This window comes from Ovis aries, chromosome 10 (genome assembly GCF_016772045.2).
Source record: "Ovis aries strain OAR_USU_Benz2616 breed Rambouillet chromosome 10, ARS-UI_Ramb_v3.0, whole genome shotgun sequence".
NCBI classification, from domain to species: domain Eukaryota; kingdom Metazoa; phylum Chordata; class Mammalia; order Artiodactyla; family Bovidae; genus Ovis; species Ovis aries.
This window is the reverse complement of record NC_056063.1, coordinates 13,843,194-13,862,669: the sequence shown is the minus strand read 5'-3', so window position 1 is coordinate 13,862,669 and position 19,476 is coordinate 13,843,194. Positions and strand designations below refer to the sequence as shown.

Sequence of the window (19,476 nt, the reverse complement as noted above, 5' to 3'; positions counted from 1 at the left end):
GGTTTGATTGCGGGATCATTACGTTGGGGAGTAGATTTAATCCTGTTTTCTTAGCAGGCTCTAAGGACACTGAGGGAATATTTATGTAATAAGATGCAAAGTTGCTATGGAAAATACTATAGCAACCTAGCATCTTCCCAGAGCCAGGCAGCCACTTGTAACAGCAATCTAAATTTACATTTATTTTAGTGTCATTTTATCGACACTCTTAGTATCTCATTCTGACAGGATGTTAAAATATGTTTTCAGCTTGCATTTGAGCAAAATTAACACAGTGTTGTTGGAATTTAACTGGGGTTTGCACAACTTCTGGAAAAAACAGCAGAGTATTTTCAAGTGAGTTTAGATGACAATCTGGGTAAGTTTGCGACGCTTTTCTTTTTCCTTTCTAAATGTAAAAAAGAATTCTTTAGCAGCATTTATTCCTAAGTTTTCCTCTTAGTTTGTAACTAAAAGTCAGAATTTCTGATTACGAAATGAGAATTATTCTTTTCAAACTTGATGTAATTTTTTAAGTGCCCACCTAATCTTTCTAGTTGGTGCTTATAGAAAACGCTTTTAGTAGATCAATCCATTGCCCTCCGGCAGGCTGTAGCACTTCAAAAATGAAATTATTTTTTACATAAAAAATACTTGTTAATTTTGGAGAATCTAATTATTGCCAATAATAAAAGATAAAACTGTGTTAGTTATAACAAGACAAAAGACTTTAGTTTTTAATTCTGTTTCTTCTGCACAGCCTAACTGTATAAGCATCTTTGTATATATTTTTAAAGCTCAGAAACAATTCTATATGATTTTGTTTTCAGTCAGACCAATTTGTATGGCAAGTGAGGTTTTTTTAAAGCTTTTTTTATATGTTAATGAAACAGAAAATATAGAGCAAATGCATGTGTATCCTTTCTGGGTCATAGACTCCTTCCTATGAACCTTTATGATTTGAAGCTGTAGTCTCTGAGGTGGTCAGAGTAGATACCTAAGGTTATTAAAGCCTGGAAATTGGGCCAGCCTTCCGCATAGCATCTTTCGCGTCCCTTAAATGTGAGCATGGCAGAAAACCATACAGATATGTAGCTGGTTGGTAGTGGAAAGATAGTGTCTATTGATTTTCGTCTCTACCTTTCCATCTGAAATCTTCAAGTGTGACTATAACACTGGTAGAGTAGGACATTGGCCAAAATAATCGATACCAGACCTTATTAAAACATACGCTACTACCAGCTTCTTAGCCCTGATATACTGTTCGTGAACACAATCTTCCTAATTCTGTGCTTTTATACTGCATTGTTCAAGACAGTTAGCGATATGTAGTGACTGTACCTTGACTTCTAACAGTGTTGCCCATAAGCTTCATTAATCGCAGACCTAAAGATGCTAATGTCTGCTGCAGGAAGATAGACCATGAGGACAGACGTCCAGTAGAATCTCAGTGAGCCATACACATTTAAGTGCCATAGAACTATGGAGAAAGTAATTTAAAGGAGTAGCACTAATTATTTCTGCCCTTTCTTAGATAGTCCACCTGCTATTTCTGATACTTGGAAGCCCTGGACAGGGAAAGTGAAAGTGAGAGTCACTCAGTCGTGTCCTACTCTTTGCGACCCCATGGACTATACAGTCCATGGAATTCTCCAGGCCAGAATACTGGAGTCGGTAGCCTTTCCCTTCTCCAGGGGATCTTCCCAACCCAGGGATCAAACCCAGGTCTCCTGCACTGCATGTGAGATCCTTTACCAGCTGAGTCACAAGGGAAGCCCAAGAATACTGGAGTGGGTAACCTATCCCCTCTCTAGTGGATCTTCCCGACCCAGGAATCGAACCAGGATCTCCTGCATTGCAGACAGATTCTTTACCAACTGAACTATCAGGAAAACCCAAATGGAATTATCACATTTGATTTTCTGTATTTTACAGCTTCCTAGACCATATTGTCTTACAGTTTCCTGTTCTAAGTATGATCATATTTGCATAGCTATTAAACTAAAGATCTAAGAAATCGTGCAAGTTCTAATCTAGGCAGCCATGTGAAGCTCTTTGTTTTTAATATTTGCTTATTTATGGCCACGCTGGTCTTCGTTACCACGCACGGGCTTTCTCTCACTGTGGTGTGCAGTCTTCTCTTGTTGTGGAGTGTGGGCATCCGTACTTGAAGCCCAGGCTCTGTAGTTGCGGTGCACTGGCTTAGTTGCTTGGGTCTGGGATCTTCCCAGGGCAGGGATCGTATCGGGGTCTCTTTGTACTACAAGGTGGTTTCTTAACCCACTGGACCACCAGAGAAGCTCCTCATCACAAGGAGATTGGCAATGAGGAGTCTCTTCATCAGATGTGGAAGAAATGCTTAGAAATCATTTTGTATACCCCTCTCTTTGCACAGATAGGACTGTGCAGCTCTCCATGGAGAAGTTATGTTATTTGCCCAAGATAGTAAGTAGAAGGTCCAGAACTCAGTACTAGTTCCCTTCCTTCCAGGTTGATGATCTTGCTATGGCACCACTCTGTGCATGTTAGAGGGGGAAAGGCTCCAGAATATCCCTCAGATGCCTTGAATGGCATCAACAGAGTCAGTGAAATCTGCCAAGGACATTGAGTGCCTGCCTCGTGCCTGGCGCCATGAGGCCATTGGGAGGCAGAGATAGACTGGGTATGTTCATTACCTGAAAATGTTCATCCTGACTGAGCTCATTGCGGCTGTCTCTTAGTCTTCCCGTTACTCTTGGGATTTTCTGCTGACTAGAAAGAAGTTACAGGCGGAGCATGTGGCAAACTGTTCTCTAGCCCATGCCAGCTGAAACGCCAGGTTCTAAAAATATTCAGGAAACTGGCACAATCCCTTTTCAAGTCGAGTGATATTTTTTTCCTCAAAAACAACCTGTTCTGTGGCTTTGAACTAGAAGAAGACCTGCTTTGAAGAAGTGAAGTATTTACATGGGGGAGGAATCGTGCCATGTCATGTACACCTTTGATAAACCAGATAGATACAGTCTTCCAATGGAAGCCCAAGTGTTCCATTCCCTGACTCTCCAGAAAGGCGAAGAGGAAAATAAAACTACCCCAAATGCAAGCGCAGATGTGATGATTGATCGAGAATGATCCGAGCTACAGTATTAGTTCTTTGATTTCCCAACTCATGTTTTCTCTGCATGCCCAGGGACTCGGAGAGCCTACCTGAAAATCATTCATTGACTTTCCATCTAATTTCAAGACCTGTTGAAGCATTCTCCCTCCTTCCTTGCTCCTGAGGCTTCTTCTTTATGGCATGTACCCCTCAATCAATCTGGAAAATATATGTCTGAAGGAGAGCATCTATAGTAGTAATCTTATTGAGATACACAGACTCAGGCATGTTTTGATTGGAACAAGATCTTAGAAGTATTATGTCCTCTCCTTTCTTACCCTATGTTGAAAATTATAATGACAAAAATGTAGTTTTTTACTCCCAACAATAAGTAGCTGGAATGCTGAATAAATTCTGCAAGTTTGTATTAGTGATTTTTTTGTAATTACGAGTTTTTAGGCAAAACTTAAGTGGTAACTCGAGTTTGGCAAATCTCTTGGAAGCAGGATAAGAGATTTAATTCTATGTTTTAATTGAAGGATAATTGCTTCACAGAACTTTGTTATTCTTTTCTTTAGTGATTTACCAGTTGTTTCAGAAATGTCTCCACTTGCCATTCTAGACTTTTCTTCTAGTTAGATAATCTGAACGTTGTAAAGCTAGCCATTTCTCTATCCTCAGCCCTTTGTTTCCATGAAATTGCCTTAAGCAATGCCATAATACAAAGCAATGATAAAACAAAAACAAATATTTAGTGAACTCTTGCTTGCAATGCATATGGGACCATGATATCATGTCTTGCGGTGCCGTATTAAGGAGGAAAGGTAGCAAAGTCTTGTAAGACTGTATGAGACTTAGTCTTTGAACTGAGCATGTTGTTTTCCTACTCTGAAAAATCCCAGTAGCTACCAGAGATCTCCTTTCCTTGGAATAACACTGGATCGTGGGTCCATACTGCATGTGCTCTCCACACCCTCAGAAATCACAGCCAAAACTAACAGATAAACTCGCACAGGCAGAGCCGTGAATGCTGCGAGGATCTGAAAAGAAGGGCAAATCTATTCAGCTGAATTCTGTCATCCTGGAGAAAGTTTGCTTGGTTTTTGTTTGTTTGGTTTTTAATTTGTTTGTTTAAGTAAATAATGGTGAGATAGACTTTCTACCATCTACTCCTTCAGGACTAGGTCAGAATCTTTTAACCTCTCTGAATGGCCACCACCTTGCAGAGTACACAGTCAATGGATAAGAATTTGTTAACCAAATGGATTGGAAATAAAAACTAGGAAGAACCAATTCAACTAATTTTTTAATCTGTTGAAGGATATTTTTTCAGCTTAGATGCCCCCCCCCCAAAAAAAAATCTATTATCTGTTTGATCCTCATAGTACTGACCATGTTTTTCAGATGAGAACCCTGGGGTCTAATGGAGGTTGACTAATTGCCCCCAGGTCTCATAACTGGCATATAGCTGTAAAGCCCCTTCTCTCTTTCTAACACTGCTCTGCCTCACTCTTGCATATTGTATAATCTGTGTCTGCAGGACTCTCTGAGGTTGACAAGGGCGGACGCTGGGATGCAGAACAGCCCAGCCAGCGTCCTCTTGGAACTGCTGCCCCTCAGATGCACGCGGTGGTCCCTGAATCGCCACGTGTGTTCTGTTCCTCCTCACTTCTCTGTGGGAGCCTCTTCCAGAATTATGCAGAGACATCTGCATGTTCCTGTTTAGAGCAGGAAGAAGGGTGTGTTCTTTCAGGTCATTAAAAGATGGGAGACTTGGCAAGGTGACGGATGGAGCTAAAAGGGAAAACAACAAAGAAATATGTCAGGTAATGTTTGAAACCATTTTTCTCCTGGAACTAGGTTGAGATGATTGCAGATGGGAAAATAGAGCTTTTTTTTTCCTTTGGTAGTAACAGAAAGTTGTTAGGTCCTTGAGCTTTTGAAATAGAAATCAAAACTTAGATTGGACATTTTGCCCGTTCTATATAACATTTAGGCTCCAAAGGAATAGTGTAATTGACGCCAGGCCATCAACACCATGTTAACAAAGCACTTGATATAAAACCATCCGTGGCACCTTCTCTCCCAAGTTCAATAAAAAGCTAGTAAGCAGAGAACTGCTTTCTCAGGGGAATTCTTTTCACCTTTCAGAAACAAAATATTTCATGCTAATTCCTGCTTAATTGGAGGGAAGTCATTTCTTTAAAATCATTGAATATGAGCTTGAAGTCTGTTCTGTCCCTGACCTTTCTAATTCAATCAAGGTCACCTTCTCAACTTGCCCAAACAGCACTATTTCTCAATTAGAAAAAGGGGCAGTGCTGTTTTAAAGCATTTAGTGTCTGATTAATTGTGCTGAACTGGGGCTTCAGCACTTGCAGAGGGATTCTAAGGCGTCACCAGTAAGAATAAAACATTGCTACCTGAAAAATTATCCCCATCAGAAACATCATTTTAATAAGCAAAGCAAGAACTTCTATTTGTGGGGATGTGAGAAGCATGATCATACTCAATATATAGTGGGTTTTAATATCCGAACAACTCTCTCTCAGGGAAAAATATGCTATAATTTAGCCATCCAGACAGTTTATGAAACACACGTACTTTTCCCTGCCCAAGGACTCCAAGAAGATGAATGCTGAGGTTGTTAAAGCAGAGTTTGGTCACACTCAAGCTCTAGGGATGAAAAGAAGTAATGAAAAGAGGTGTCCAGCTGAAGCCGTCTGGCTGGAGGAGAGAACATGAGTTTTGGAAATAAGTTTTTTGTTTGTTTGGCCACACCTTGTGGAATGTGGGATCATCATTCCCCGATAAGGATTGAACCTGCTGCAGTGGAAGCACGGAGTCCTAACCACTGGACTGCCAGGGAAGTCCCTGAAAATAAGGGAGGCTGCTGCTTACATTTCCTTCCCATTTTCTGGGCCTGATTGAGGGATGCCAACCTCACGCTGATGCTCTTTTGAAGACCACCTCACCTGGGTGGTCAAACCATTAGAAAAGCTCTGAGAAAGTGGCCTACATGAGTGAGAATTGGTGTTGCTGGAAGAGAGATGTTAGATTCACCGCAGAGTTCAGAAATAACTTTGAACCAGACCAGGTAAGAGGCTCCCAGAGGAAGTTTCGAGTTGTTTCCAGTGTGGCTCAGCCAGTGATGTCCCTTCTCCAAGACTCGGTGTTCTTGGCAGTAATATAAGGTTCATCCTAAGAGGGTTTCCTCAACTTTGTAAGAAATAACCAATTAAGGGTTTCCAGGGCATTTTGCAAGTGGTACCGTGACAAGGTGGAGAACATACCGTTGAACAATCACAGAAGGTGAAATGAGTGGTTCCCAGCCCCAGCTATGAGCGGGGAAGACCTGGGAAGCTTTGCACAACACCAGTGCCTAGAGGTTAATGCCCAGGTACATGTGTTATTACAATACTCCTCAGGCAGGTCTGATGTGCAAAGGATTGGAAACCACTGGCCCGTGATAGGAGAATTGATGGCTGTCAATTATAGGTGGAAAAGGAGGTTAAAAAGGGAGAGATTGTAAGGTAACAAACAGGGAGCTATACTCAGGGCTCTGTGGGGACCTAGAAGGGTAGCATGAAGAGTGGGAGGTAGGGAGGTCCAAGAGGGAGGGGGATATATGTAAATGTATAGCTGAGTCACTTGGTTGTACAGCAGAAACTAGCACAACTTTGTAAAACAACTATACCCCAACTAAAAAGAGAGAAGAAGAGAATGAAAATGAAGTAGAAGATAAAAATGTTCAGTCGAGAGAAAGCAACTGAGATAGGCCATGATAAAGGACCAAAGAGAGAAGAAAGGGAGGTAGTTTATTTAAGTATGGCGTGCATGACCCAGGTGGAGAATTCCCCCCGTATCTGTGTGTGATGCATCCTAATAGCCCTCGGTTAATTGGGAAAAAAGACTAGCTGCGAGGAAAAATGAAAGTAGCCTGATGCAGAAAGATGGGATGAGAGCCAAGGACAGAGTTCTTGCTCTTTTCCAGTGCTGGGAGAATAGCCAGGGACTGTTTTCTCATCCATCAGCTGTGAGAGAAGAAAAGGAGTGTCTGGACGTTGGCCAGAGAAAGGCCTCGCAGGACCTACTGACCGGTCTGGGGAGAGCTCACATACAGGAAGGGTCTCCGCTCCTCCAGTGAGAGGCTGGTCCAAGGGCCCTCGGTCAAGGGCGATTAGTGCCGCCCCTGCCCCACCACCAAGCACGAGGGTGCAGCCCAGCCTCTCCTGGGTGCAGACCACAAACCTGCTGCAGCCGCGATCTCTCCAGAAATATGGCTGCAAGAAAAAGTAATACACAACCACATCGAGTAGATCAGAGAAATGTGTTTTGGAGACACTGCCTGGAGGATTTATGAAAGCATTCAGTCACAATATCATCACGGGAAGGGCAGTAAGCAGCGTTCAGAGGAGCAGGGAGATAGATGAGCAAAGTGTGAGAAGGCAGAACAGAAGGCAGAAAATCCTGGAAAGCCATGCTGGATGGTACAAGCTTGAGAGGGGAAAATTCCTTTCAATAACAGAAGCCGTTAGGAAAAGGCTGAGAGGAAGCAGGTGTCAAAAAATAATGAAAGAAGCACAAGCCCGAAAGCTCGTCACAGAGAAACCAGGGATTTCGTCCCTAAAGGCTAGTGAAGTGGTCCTAAAACTTTGACATTAGAGTCACCCTCAAAGCTTGCTGAAATGCACAACCTCAGACCCCGTGTCAGAAGCTCAGGTTCCGGGGGGCTGGGATGGGTCCAGGAACTCCCTTTTATGAGACACCAAGGTAGGACAGGCAGCGGCTGTGTGTGGAGCAAACTTGGACTGCTGGCTGGGCCACATGCCATTCTGGGCTCCCCTGGTGGCTCAGCGGTAGAGAATCTGCCTGCAGCGCAGAAGACACAGGTTCAATCCCTAGGTGGGGAAGATCCCCTGGAGAAGGGAACGGCAACCCTCTCCAGTGTTCTTGCCTGGAGAATCCCATGGGTGGAGGAGCCTGGCAGGCTACAGTCCATGCGATCACACAGAGTTGGACACGACCGAGTGGCACATCAGGCGCCAGAGTCATTCCACCTTGGTTATGTGTCTAGAGAAGGCAGTAGTCTTTTGTCCTGATGCCAGACACAACATGGGGGCTTCAGCTGGTCTCGGCATTGGTGACAAGGCTCGTGTGGAGGGGAATCACTGCCCACCGCTTCCCAGCAGCCTCGGTTCCTGTTCCTCAGCCTGGGCAGAGTTTATGCTCTGCACAAAACCTGAGGGGAGCGAGAGGCTTGCTTTTTAGCTCATCTGTGTTACCCCAGGTATTTTGGTGTTTTAATAACCTCTTTGTGGAAAAGGCCACTCTTCTTTGTGAAGGATGGTGTCTAGGACTGAGCACACACTTCACGTGGGCTGACCTCCACCGCACATTTCAGAGTGGGGTGTGTCTTGTGTGGTAGCAGCCAGCCATAGAGAGAGTGTGTGTGTGTGCGCGTGTGTGTGTGTGCAGGGGGTTAGAACAAGTAGAAAAACATCACTCCTTGAGGGAGAGGTTTCTTGAAGAAAATTGGAAGTGACTGTTTGTTAAAAGGGAAAGAAATCTGCAGGTTGGGAGGAGAGCGAGGTGAGGAAGGGAGAGCAGTGAACGCCTTCAGGGAAGGCGTGCTGTTTGAAGCTGTTCTCTGGAGAGACCAACTGCCAGCGAGGGCGGAGCACCGTCCCCGGAGAGGGGTGCTGTCTAGGCGGCGAGGGCATGGCCAGGGTGGGGCCCTTGTTTCCGCAAACCTGCATCCTTCTCTTAAAAAAGAAACCTTAAAGCCTTCAGAGTTGGGAGGGAAAGGTAGTCGTGCGCCTTGGAAATAGAAATAGGGAAGGAAGGTGGAAAAGCAAACTGAAGTCCGATTTGAAAAGCGAGAGTTGGTGGAAATGCTCTCGATGCATCGGCTGTGGTGACTCAGCGGCCCAGCCTCCTCCCCGCGCCGCGTCCATCTCGCCCTTTCGCTGGCACCTGCTCCTCGGGTCCCTGGTGAACATGATCCTCAGCTGGCGGCCCGCTCCCGCGTCCTGCAGCCTTTCGCAGCATGAGCCTGCCTTCAAGGCCCAACCCGCCCCCCAGCAGCCCTCCTTTTCCCAGCCTCTCCCTCCATCCGACACCACAGCATGGGGAGGGGAGAGCAGGTGAGGGACCCCCAGGCCCATCCGTGCCTGTCTCATTTCCCCCCCGAGCCCCTGAGGTCAGGCAGGTGTGCTCCCCTAGAGCAGGCAAGGAGCTCAGCTTTGCGGGACTCTGTGCCTCCCCGCGGACTCCTGGCCTTTTAAATGGCAGACGCACCCTGCTCGCAGAAGAAACAGGCGTGCCTCGTTGTTTCACTTCCTTCCCTCCAGGACAGTGAATGGGAGAGTTGCGCTGGGGGGTGGGGGATATCAGATATAATAACGTCGATGGAAAAGCAATGAGGTGTGAGGTCAGTTCTCAGCAGCGTCAGTGGCCCAGTGGCGCAGCATAGTCACGGCCACCAGCAGATTGTGTCCTTAGGAGGAGCTCTGTGAACAGGGCGATGGAAGATTGTTTTCTTTTTTCTTTTCCCGAGTCACCTGCTGCCAGGTGTGCCTGCAGACTCGCACAAGCCATTATAATAACAGGATCCAGCTTACCTGCACTCTTCAAATTACCCTTATTCCACTGACCTCACACAAAGATGCAAACAGACACTGCATTGTGCTTCTCGTGAGCTCTCCCTAATCACAGCTAATGCACAGCCGCTGCAAACAGAAAATGTTATGTCAATGCTAAGTTGTAATAATAATAATCCTGAAGAACAGTAACAGAAGGAATTTCCGCCAGCAGTTGGAAGAAGATTGCTGCTTCAGTGGCGATACAGGTGTTGCTGGAAAACAGATCGATTTCAGTTTGTTGGGAGCAGGAGAGGCTGTCTAGCAGGAGACTAGCCGCGAGGCAGGCGTCTGATGCTCCCCAGCGCTGTGCCAGGATGCTGGAGGCATGCTGTGACACCAGGCCGAGGAGCCAGGGCTTTGTCCTGTCCTCTGAGGGCCATCTGGTCCCCATCCTGGACCTTTCTGGGCCCATTCAGACCAGGGGAATCTGTGGGAAGAGGGGTCTCTACTACCTTTCCTCCAGCTGAAGACACTTAGGAAAGCACAGCATAGGGGCGTTCAGATGGGTACAGTGCACACTGGAACGTCCTTCAGGACTGAAAGAGCCAGCCTGAGCCCTTGGACCTGGCTGTCTTCATAGAGCCTTTAAAAAAAAAAAAAAAATTGTATTGAAATACAGTTGGTTTACCATATTGTGTTAGTTTCAGGTATGCAAAAAGTGATTCAGTTATGTATACATACATATATATATAGTATATATATGAAAAGGGCATGGCAACCCACTCCAGTATTTTTGCCTGGAGAATCCCATGGACAGAGGAGCCTGGCGGGCTATGGTCCATAGGGTAGCAAAGAGTCGGACACAAGCATGTGTGTGTGTATTCTTTTTTAGATTCTTTTTCCACTATAGGTTATTACAAGATAGTGAATATTGTTCTTTGAGCTATACAGTAGGTCCTTATTGGTTATCTATTTTCTGTATATTGGTATGCATGTTTTAATCCTTAAACTCGTAATTTATCTCTCACCGTATCCCCTTTGATAACCATCGCTTTTCTGTGTCTGTGAGTCTATTTCTATTTTGTAAATAAGCTTACTTTTTTTCAGATTCCATGTATAAGTGATATCTTATGATAGTTGTCTCTGGCTTACTTCGTTTACTATGATAAGCTCTAGGTCCATGCATGTTGCTGCAAATGGCCATATTTCATTCTTTTTTATGACAGAATAATATTCCATTGTGTATATATACCACATCTTCCTTATCCATTCATCTGTGATGGACACTTAAGTTGCTTCCACGTCTTAGCTGTTGTAAATAGTGCTGCTATGAACATTGGGTGCGTGTATCTTTTCAAATTAGAGTTTTCTGTGAGAGAAGAGTGGCACTTAAGGAATCAGACCTCATCACTTAAGGCTATACTACAAAGCTGCAGTCATCAAAATAGTATGGACTGGCACAAAAACAGACATATAGCACAATGGAACACAATAGAGGCTCAGAAATAAAGCCATACACTTGTGGTCAAGTCAGGGAGCCTCACTAACTGGCCAAAACCCAGATGCTCGGTGGTTGGCAGCCTCAGTGCTGCTGTTTCATCGAAGAGGGACACAGCACAGAAGACAGGATCCCTGCCGAGTGGATCAAGTCAAGCCTCAAGACTCTAGAATCCTTAGTTTAACTTCCACATTGCTTATTCCCAAACAACTCCTGCAGAAGATCTGTGTGTGTGTGTTTTAAAACAGTCTCATCCCGTCTGCCTGCATAACAGAGCCCCTTTCCTGTGGAACAGTCGCCAAACGGAAGCCAGTAAGGCAGTGTTCGCCTCTATTAGGAACTAACCAGGCCCTGCAGCAGGGTCCCTGGTTTCCTTTTGCTCTCAAGCTGCAGCACTTACTATGCGAGGCCACCCCAGTGGCGTTACTTTGGAGAGTGCAGATTCTGGAGTTCCCCCTGCCGAGGAAAGACTCTGCACCTCCAGCCAGCTGTGTAACCTCCACGTCTCTCAAATTCAGTCCTGTCTCCTGGAAAAGAGAAATAATAGTCGTATTTACTATGTCATGTTTCCACGAGGGCAGGAGGAGATTGTGTAAATCATTGGCTTAGGCACATAACATCCTTAGCTGTTACTACTGCTATTACTGTTTTCATTACTACTTCTATGCCTGCTGGTACTGTTGGTGAAAAAAACAGGGACAGGAAAGTGGTGGTGACTGTATCTTGTGCTCAGATCTCCCGGTTTTTTTAAGAAGGTAGCTGGGGCATGGGGACAGGGCTGGGACAGGACTGCCTACCCTGGCACAGAGCATGGGGCTGGGGCTCATTCAGAAGGTCAAGGAATGAAACCATAAGGCCAGGCTGAGCCTGTGGTGCCCTCAGAAGTATTTGTCCAAACAAGCTAACTGTAGCTGCAGTTCAGAAGCCAAGGAGCAGACGGAGCCGTGGTCTGAGCCGCCGCTCTCCAATGTGGTCTCGGCCCCAGCAACATCAGCATCACGGGCAACTTGGAGGAAGGCAGATTCTCAGGCCACATCCTTGACATAATCCCATTGGAAACTCTGCGGGGAGGACTGAGAAATACGTGTTAAACACACCTACCGGGAGTTTCTGATCCAAGCCAATGTTTGGGAAACTGGGGTAGAACAGTGTCAGCTGCTTTACAGTTAAGTCCCAAATCTTCAAGTGTCTTTACCCAAAGAAAAAAAAGCTTATTTATTGGGCATAGTTCAGTTCAGTCGCTCAGTCATGTCCGACTCTTTGCGACCCCATGAATCACAGCACACCAGGCCTCCCTGTCCATCACCAACTACCGGAGCCTACCCAAACCCATGTCCATCAAGTCGGTGATGCCATCCAGCCATCTCATCCTCTGTCATCCCCTTCTCCTCCTGCCCACAATCCTTCCCAGCATTAGGGTCTTTTCCAGTGAGTCAACTCTTCACATGAAGTGGCCAAAGTATTGGAGTTTCAGCTTCAACATCAGTCCTTCCAATGAACACCCAGGTCTGATCTCCTTTAAGATGGACTGCTTGGATCTCCTTGCAGTCCAAGGGACTCTTAAGAGTCCTCTCCAGCACCACAGTTCAAAAGCATCAATTCTTCGGCACTCAGCTTTCTTCACCGTCCAACTCTCACATCCATACATGACCACTGGAAAAACCATAGCCTTGACCAGACGGACCTTTGTTGGCAAAGTAATGTCTCTGCTTTTGAATATGCTATCTAGGTTGGTCATAACTTTCCTTCCAAGGAGTAAGCGTCTTTTAATTTCATGGCTACAGTCACCATCTGCAGTGATTTAGGAGCCCAGGAGAGTCCAAAGCAGGTATTCTTGGTCCCTCGGCACCTTTCCTCCATGCAGCGATTCAGAGACCCAGGTCCGTTTCAGCAGCAAGAAGAGAATGCGGGCTTGAGCAGAAGGCACATCTCACACACCTCATGCTGCGTCCGTGAGAACCAGTCAGATGGCAGTGCCTGGCCCGGTCACCCCTCAAGAATGAGCTTCACTGAGCAGAGAAAAGCATGACATGGCGTGGTACCTGTGCCACAGCAGAGCAACTGGACACCCCAGGCACCCTTCAAGAAGAGCAGATGCAGGGAGGCAGATGGAGCCTGGTCCCTAGGTGCCCGGGGCTGTGGGAGCTGGAAGGCAAGCAGATAACGGCAACCATATCTTCCAGGTCTCAGACCCATCCCATCATCCTGGGTTCTGAACCTATTAGCACAAGGGCCTGTATCAGTTGCAGCTGATGAAATCCTTGGGAAAGACGCTCTTTGCACACAAGGAGGCAATGCACAGCTCAGCAGCATCCTCCTGGAAGAGGGGAGGCTGGAGGGGGGGGAGGGAGGGACATTAAGCACAGAGTCCCCCAGTGACACCAAGACAAACAATTCTCAAGAAATGCAGATATTGTTAGAAACAATATGTTATAGTGTTTGATTATTTAGTTACATCTTGCCTGAGCAGGAAAAAGATATTAACATACTGTCAGCTTACTGGGACATAACCCAAAATAACTTACATATTTCCATAGAGTGCTAATTATTTTTCTGAGGCTGGCTCAGGCTGCTAAGAGAGAGATTTCAAGGCTTTCACCAGATTATTTACTTAAAGAAGTTAAGCATGCCATTATCTGTTCCCATGGAAACACAGTAAGTAATAGAGGAGTCGGAAGAGGAGGTCACTCTGACCATAATTAATATGAAGAATAATGGTTTATATAGGATCTAGTCAAGGGTGCAGTGAGGTGCCGTAATGCATTTAAGCCTCGTTTACAGTGGTGCAGTTCAATCTTTGGATCAACTTTCATACGCTTTGGTTAATTTTAGTAGTCTGGTGCTAATTTTTGAAATGGAATTTAATCTTGTTTAGCAGGGTTTTTCCAGTGTCTTTATTTCCATTTTGATCCAACCAGAAAATCCCTGTAACAGAATTTTCCTAAGGTCCTGAGCAAGTATAAGCCAATGCCTGCATTGGCTTTACCCTCGTGGAGGTCACAGCTCCCTGCATGGTGGCCTCACACAGCTGATTGGTGGATGAATGAATGATCATCTGTAGACACCGTTGGATACAGCAGTGCTTTTCCCTGCTGGCTCAGCCAGTAAAGAATCCACCTGCAATGCAGGAGACCTGGGTTCAATTTCTGGGTCAGGAAGATCCGCTGGAGAAGGGATAGGATACCCACTCCAATGTTCTTGGGCTTCCCTTGTGGCTCAGATGGTAAACAATCTGCCTGCAATGCAGGAGACCTGGGTTCGATCCCTGGGTTGGGAAGATGCCCTGGAGAAGGGAACGGCTACCCACTCCAGTATTCTGGTCTGGAGAATTCCGTGGACTGTGTAGTCCCTGGGGTCACAAAGAATCGGACATGACTGAGCGACTTTCACTTAAAATCACCAAAGGAAAATTCTGTTATGTTCAGAATAGTTTACATTTAAAGTGTCTCACTGTATTCTTTTTCTTTAAATTTTATGGAAAGTCAGTAATCCACATGTTAAAAATTCTATTTGTTGCAACACAGTGCATTCTCCACAGGAATTCCTACAAAAAGATGCCTACTGTCATTTTATTTTTAATCCTGCTTATTTGAATGGTAGGTTTGTTACCCATTTGTATTGTAATCGAATATAATTCAAGAGTAAATTTTATCATGGAAGCTTCATTATACATTTTCAAAACTGTTTAATACAGTACCCTAGAAAAAAAGAGAGGAAAAATGGTAGACTGTTCAAGTTTCTGAATGTTGAATACACTGAGAAATGATATTAAGTTAGAAATGATTAGAATTTTTTGTTTCCTATAGAGCCCTGGTCCAAGAAACATAATCTAACTTCTTCCAGGAAGCCTCATCTGAGGGGCGGATCCAAGCAGCATGATGCTGAAAAATGTTTACAAACAGGTGGCCAAAAGTTAAGTGGAGTCAATAGACAATTTCTCACCCTTTAGAAAATAACCACTTTGCGGCCACATGAGAAACCAAGATTTTTTTGCAGATACCAGGCTTGAAATCACTTAATAAGGAATGTAAATCAGTTATATGCCCCCATTATATAAATGTTGATGGGGTTGGCTATGGTATTGATTTGGGGGGAGGGGAGCGGGGGATGAGAGTGTATAGTTACACCTGCTGGATTATTTTTCATCTTTTTAAATATGATGATATCACATGCCTATTCCAGGAATGCTAACGACGTTGTATCCTACTTGGCAGGAGCAGTGGTCACTCAGCTCAAGCCAAGAGTAAAAGCTGTCAGCTGTTCCATTCTAAGAGAAGTCCTAAAATAATGGATGGTGCACTTCCCTCTATGTATTTATGTTCAGACAATTTATTTAAATAATGTTGCTGGCACATGCTTTATAGCTGCTTGCATTTTGCTACCCAGATTTCAGCATATCTTGCAGACTCGGCAATTCATTTGGAAAATGTAATTTCCATCTCTGCATACTAATCGATTTCTTCACGAACACCTGCTATCAGTTATGATAATAAAAATGCCACTCTGAACTGAGAAGGGGCCAAATGGAGCTTCCTAAGGAAATGACTTAAGTGTCTTTGAATGCTACTAAATGTAGTAACGTGCTTCTGTAGCGCCAACACTTTTTCTGTCATTTGCATTTTCTCTAATTTTGCCCTATTACAACATCCCTCTCTTAAATGATGCCTGGTACCCATTTCCTTAAGGGTTGGTAAACTGAGTTGTCAGGGTGTGGACAGGATCTGATGCGGTGCGGTATTGGGCCGCACCATGTTTAAAAAACCACTAACTCATTCTCTGGGCTTCCCTGGTGGCTCAGCAATAAAGAATCTGCCTGCAATGCAGGAGTCACAGGTTTGATCCCTGGATCGGGAAGATCCTCTGGAGAAGGGCATGGCAACCCGCTCCAGTATTCTTGCCTGGAGAGTCCCGTGGACAGAAGAGCCTGGCAGGCTACAGTCCATTGGGTTGCAGAGTCAGACACGACTGAAGCGACGTAGCACACGTGCACACACTCAGCCCATCCCCCAAGATAGACCCTGGGTCGTTTCTGATTTATGAATCAGTCCCTGAAAGCTACGTATACAGCAAATAAAATTTCCTTTACTCATCCTCTTCAGCCTCCAGTTCATTCCACGCACCATTGCCAAACCAATCTTCCTAAATCACCGATTTCGTCACATCTTCCACTGGCAGGCACCCTCAGCAGTGCTCAGCTGGCCGCCCCGTTGGCCCAGTGGTCCAGCTGGCCTCCATCCCCTCTCATCATGCAGCACGGCTCACCTTTCTCTCACTGCTTCCAGATGGACTCTTGCACTTTCGGTCAGGCTTCTCTGCTTCCTGTCCCAAGGAGTCTGCCTTCCATTCCCATCTCTGGGTTTTGCTTCAGCTCTTGTTCCTGACTGAGACGCCCTTCACCAGTTCATGGGCTTTCAGCCTTCAAAGCCCTCCTTCATTATTCCCATCTGCCTTTTCCTTTCTCTCCTCTGAATTCCTGTAGGATGGATTCCCCTACCATAAACCCTGACACTAAGTTGGTCGCTCATTTATTTATCCAATATTTTTTGAGTGCCTACTATGGGCTTCCCCGGTGGCACTAGTGGTATAGAACCCACCTGCCAATGCAGGAGATGTAAGAGACGTGGGTTCAACCCCTAGGTTGGGAAGATCCCCTGGAGGAGGGCATGGCAACCCCCTCCAGTACTCTTGCCTGGAGAATCCCATGGACAGAGGAGCCTGGCGGGCTACAGCCCATGGGGTCACAAAGAGGTGGACACAGCTGAGCGACTTAGCACACGTGTCAGGCATTAGCCTCTCCTCTCTTCCTTTGAGTACGTTCCTTTCAAACTTGCAGGTTCTGTTGTATATCAAGCTCTTTGAGAGGAGAGACCTACTCTGTCTCCTTGTTTTGTGGTCCAAGAGGCCCAGACAGGCTCAGGCACAGAGTGCGTGTGCGGTGAGTGCTCACTGACTGGTTGATCCCTGATGGTTTGAGGCAGGGAATTTTCTGGTTAATTGCATGCTCTACTAGATTCGTCTTTCAGTGGGTACTATATACATCATCAGTTGTACAAAGTAGAATGCCGTGAAACACTCAACTATTGAACGACTGTTGGCGTAATTTGATGGTGGTTACTTGAGGAGAGAGCTCAGTGGGTTTTCAGAGGACCTCTGTACATGTCTGTCACCTCTTCCTGGTGGAACTGTGACCCCAGAGGCTGACCTTGATCTGGATCTGGAACTGGTGGATTGCTGGGGAGTGGATGGAAATGATCCTGGACCAAGAACCTCCTGGAGCAAGGTTCCACACCATGTCCTTACAAACCAGAAGTCACGTCTTTAAAGAAGCTTCTGATAACGGACTTTTAAAATATCTTCCCTTTTATCTTGCTTATAAAAGTAGCGAATGGCTTTTCTGAAGGAGGCAGAGAAAGTATGGGAGACTGGTAAAAAAAAAAGTGGAGAGAATTGGGGGTTCTTTTAAAATAATCTGTTCAGAACTAAACCCATTGGGCTGGCAGACTAGCCCAGTGACTGGGAGCAGAGACTCTGGAGCCCAACCTGGATTTGAAGGCTGTTGATGATGCTCTCTGTGAAATCAGACAAATTCTCTAACATCCATGTACCTTATTTTTCTCATCTGTAAAGCGGAATAATAAGAACAGTACCCGCATCAGAAGCTGATGGGGGAGATGGAGTGAGTGAGTGTGTGGGCCAGCGTCTGTTATATTGTGAGAGCTCAGAAAGCTATTGTGATTGCTGCAGAGACCAGCAAGTAGTCAGCTAGAGATGAAGGAAGGGCGTCCCCATCCTCAATTTGCCTTGGTCCCATTCACTTTTCTGTACGCCACTTCAGTTACTTTTGGAGTCGTGAGATGTGTAAGGCCCTGAATTACCCATCCCGGTTTCTCGGTTGGGTGGGGAGTGAGTCAGCTCTGAACCTCCACTTAGAGAGTTTCGGGTTTTAGGAAAGAGTAGGGTCAGAAATTGCTGGTGAAACAGATGGAACTAGGTCTCCGTCCTGAGAGGAGTTAGAAGGAGTTAACAGACTTGTGTAGTCTGTCCCAGCAGTTCAGCGGGAAGGAACGGTGCGTGGGTCAGTTCCCCCTACCCTCCCCTGGGCAGCTGTGGCTGCATGCCTCCACCTGGGGACCACGAATGACGTGAATGAAGGTGGCCCTCCTGAGAGCTAAGCCATCCTGCTGAAAGGGAGAGGGCGGTCACAAGGTAGATAGAGTTTGCCTGGAATTCTGAGTGCTCTCATCACCACCAACCCAGATCAGTTTCTGAGAGGGAGCCTAGGGTTGGGGCAGAGGTCAGGAGACAAGAATTCAGAAGGAATTCATCCTGTACCCACAAGCACCCATAAGACGGGACAGACAGAATAGCTAACACATTCCCAAAGAAGTGAGCTGTAAAATAAGGCAGCACCAGCCATAAAATAAGGCAGCGCCCCAGGGTAGGGAATTTGAGTTTGGCGCAAATGTGACGGATCAGAGTGAGGAGGGACTTCCCTGGCCATCCAGTGCCGGAGGTGTGGGTTCGATCCCTGGTCGGGGAGCTTAGATCCCACATGCCTTGCACCAAAAAAACAAAACATAAGACAGAAGCAATACTGTAGCCAATTCAATCAAGACTTTTAAAATGGTCCACATCAACAACAACAAAAAAATTAGAAAATAAAAAATTGGGGTGCGAGGCTCCCTTTAGCACCGAAGGCCCTCCATCTCAGCGAGACGGTCACTCACTTGAACTCGTTCTGTCTGCCCCACAGCCCTGGCTGCCCAGGCCTATGCACTCAAAGAGGAGAATGACAGCCTCCGATGGCAGCTGGACGCCTACAGGAATGAGGTGGAGCTGCTGAAGCAGGAGAAGGAGCAGCTGTTTCGGACCGAGGAAAACCTGACCAAGGACCAGCAGGTGCAGTTCCTGCAGCAGACCATGCAAGGCATGCAGCAGGTACCTGCGCCTCTGCTCAGAGAGCAAGGGGCACCTGTGCTCAGGGGAGGTGGGTGGCGGGACGCTGGAGGAGGAAAAAGGACAGCAGAAAAGCTGAGCGGTGCGATCAGGAAAGTCCCGATGATGTTTTGTGGGAGGAGAGGGTCTGGGGAGAAGCCACACAAAGAAATAGGTTGCGGTATCAATAAGTACACCCTCGAGGTGGGAAACAAAGGAGGAGAATCTTCGATCCCAAACAAAGGGATTGAAAGCTCCACACGGGAAATGTAGCCCCCTGGCAAATGGTTAGAAAATCCGTGCCCATCACGACACCAGCGTTCTGTAATCTTAGAACATCTCCACTTACAAGCAAGCAGACTGATTTTTATAATAGCGTGGCGAGTTTGTTTTCGAGATTGATG

General features: G+C 45.9%; 1 protein-coding gene across 6 annotated transcripts in view; it reads left to right on the top strand.

Annotated features, from left to right (window-relative positions):
- The window catches only part of ENOX1 (ecto-NOX disulfide-thiol exchanger 1), a 658,121-nt gene that overhangs the window by 531,279 nt on the left and 107,366 nt on the right, over window positions 1-19,476 (top strand). For all 6 annotated transcript variants that reach the window (XM_027973532.3, XM_060394299.1, XM_042254658.2 and 3 more), the window contains one exon: window positions 18,891-19,075. In XM_027973532.3, coding sequence (XP_027829333.1) covers window positions 18,891-19,075 — 185 coding nt within the window. The remainder of the gene's footprint in view (window positions 1-18,890; window positions 19,076-19,476) is intronic.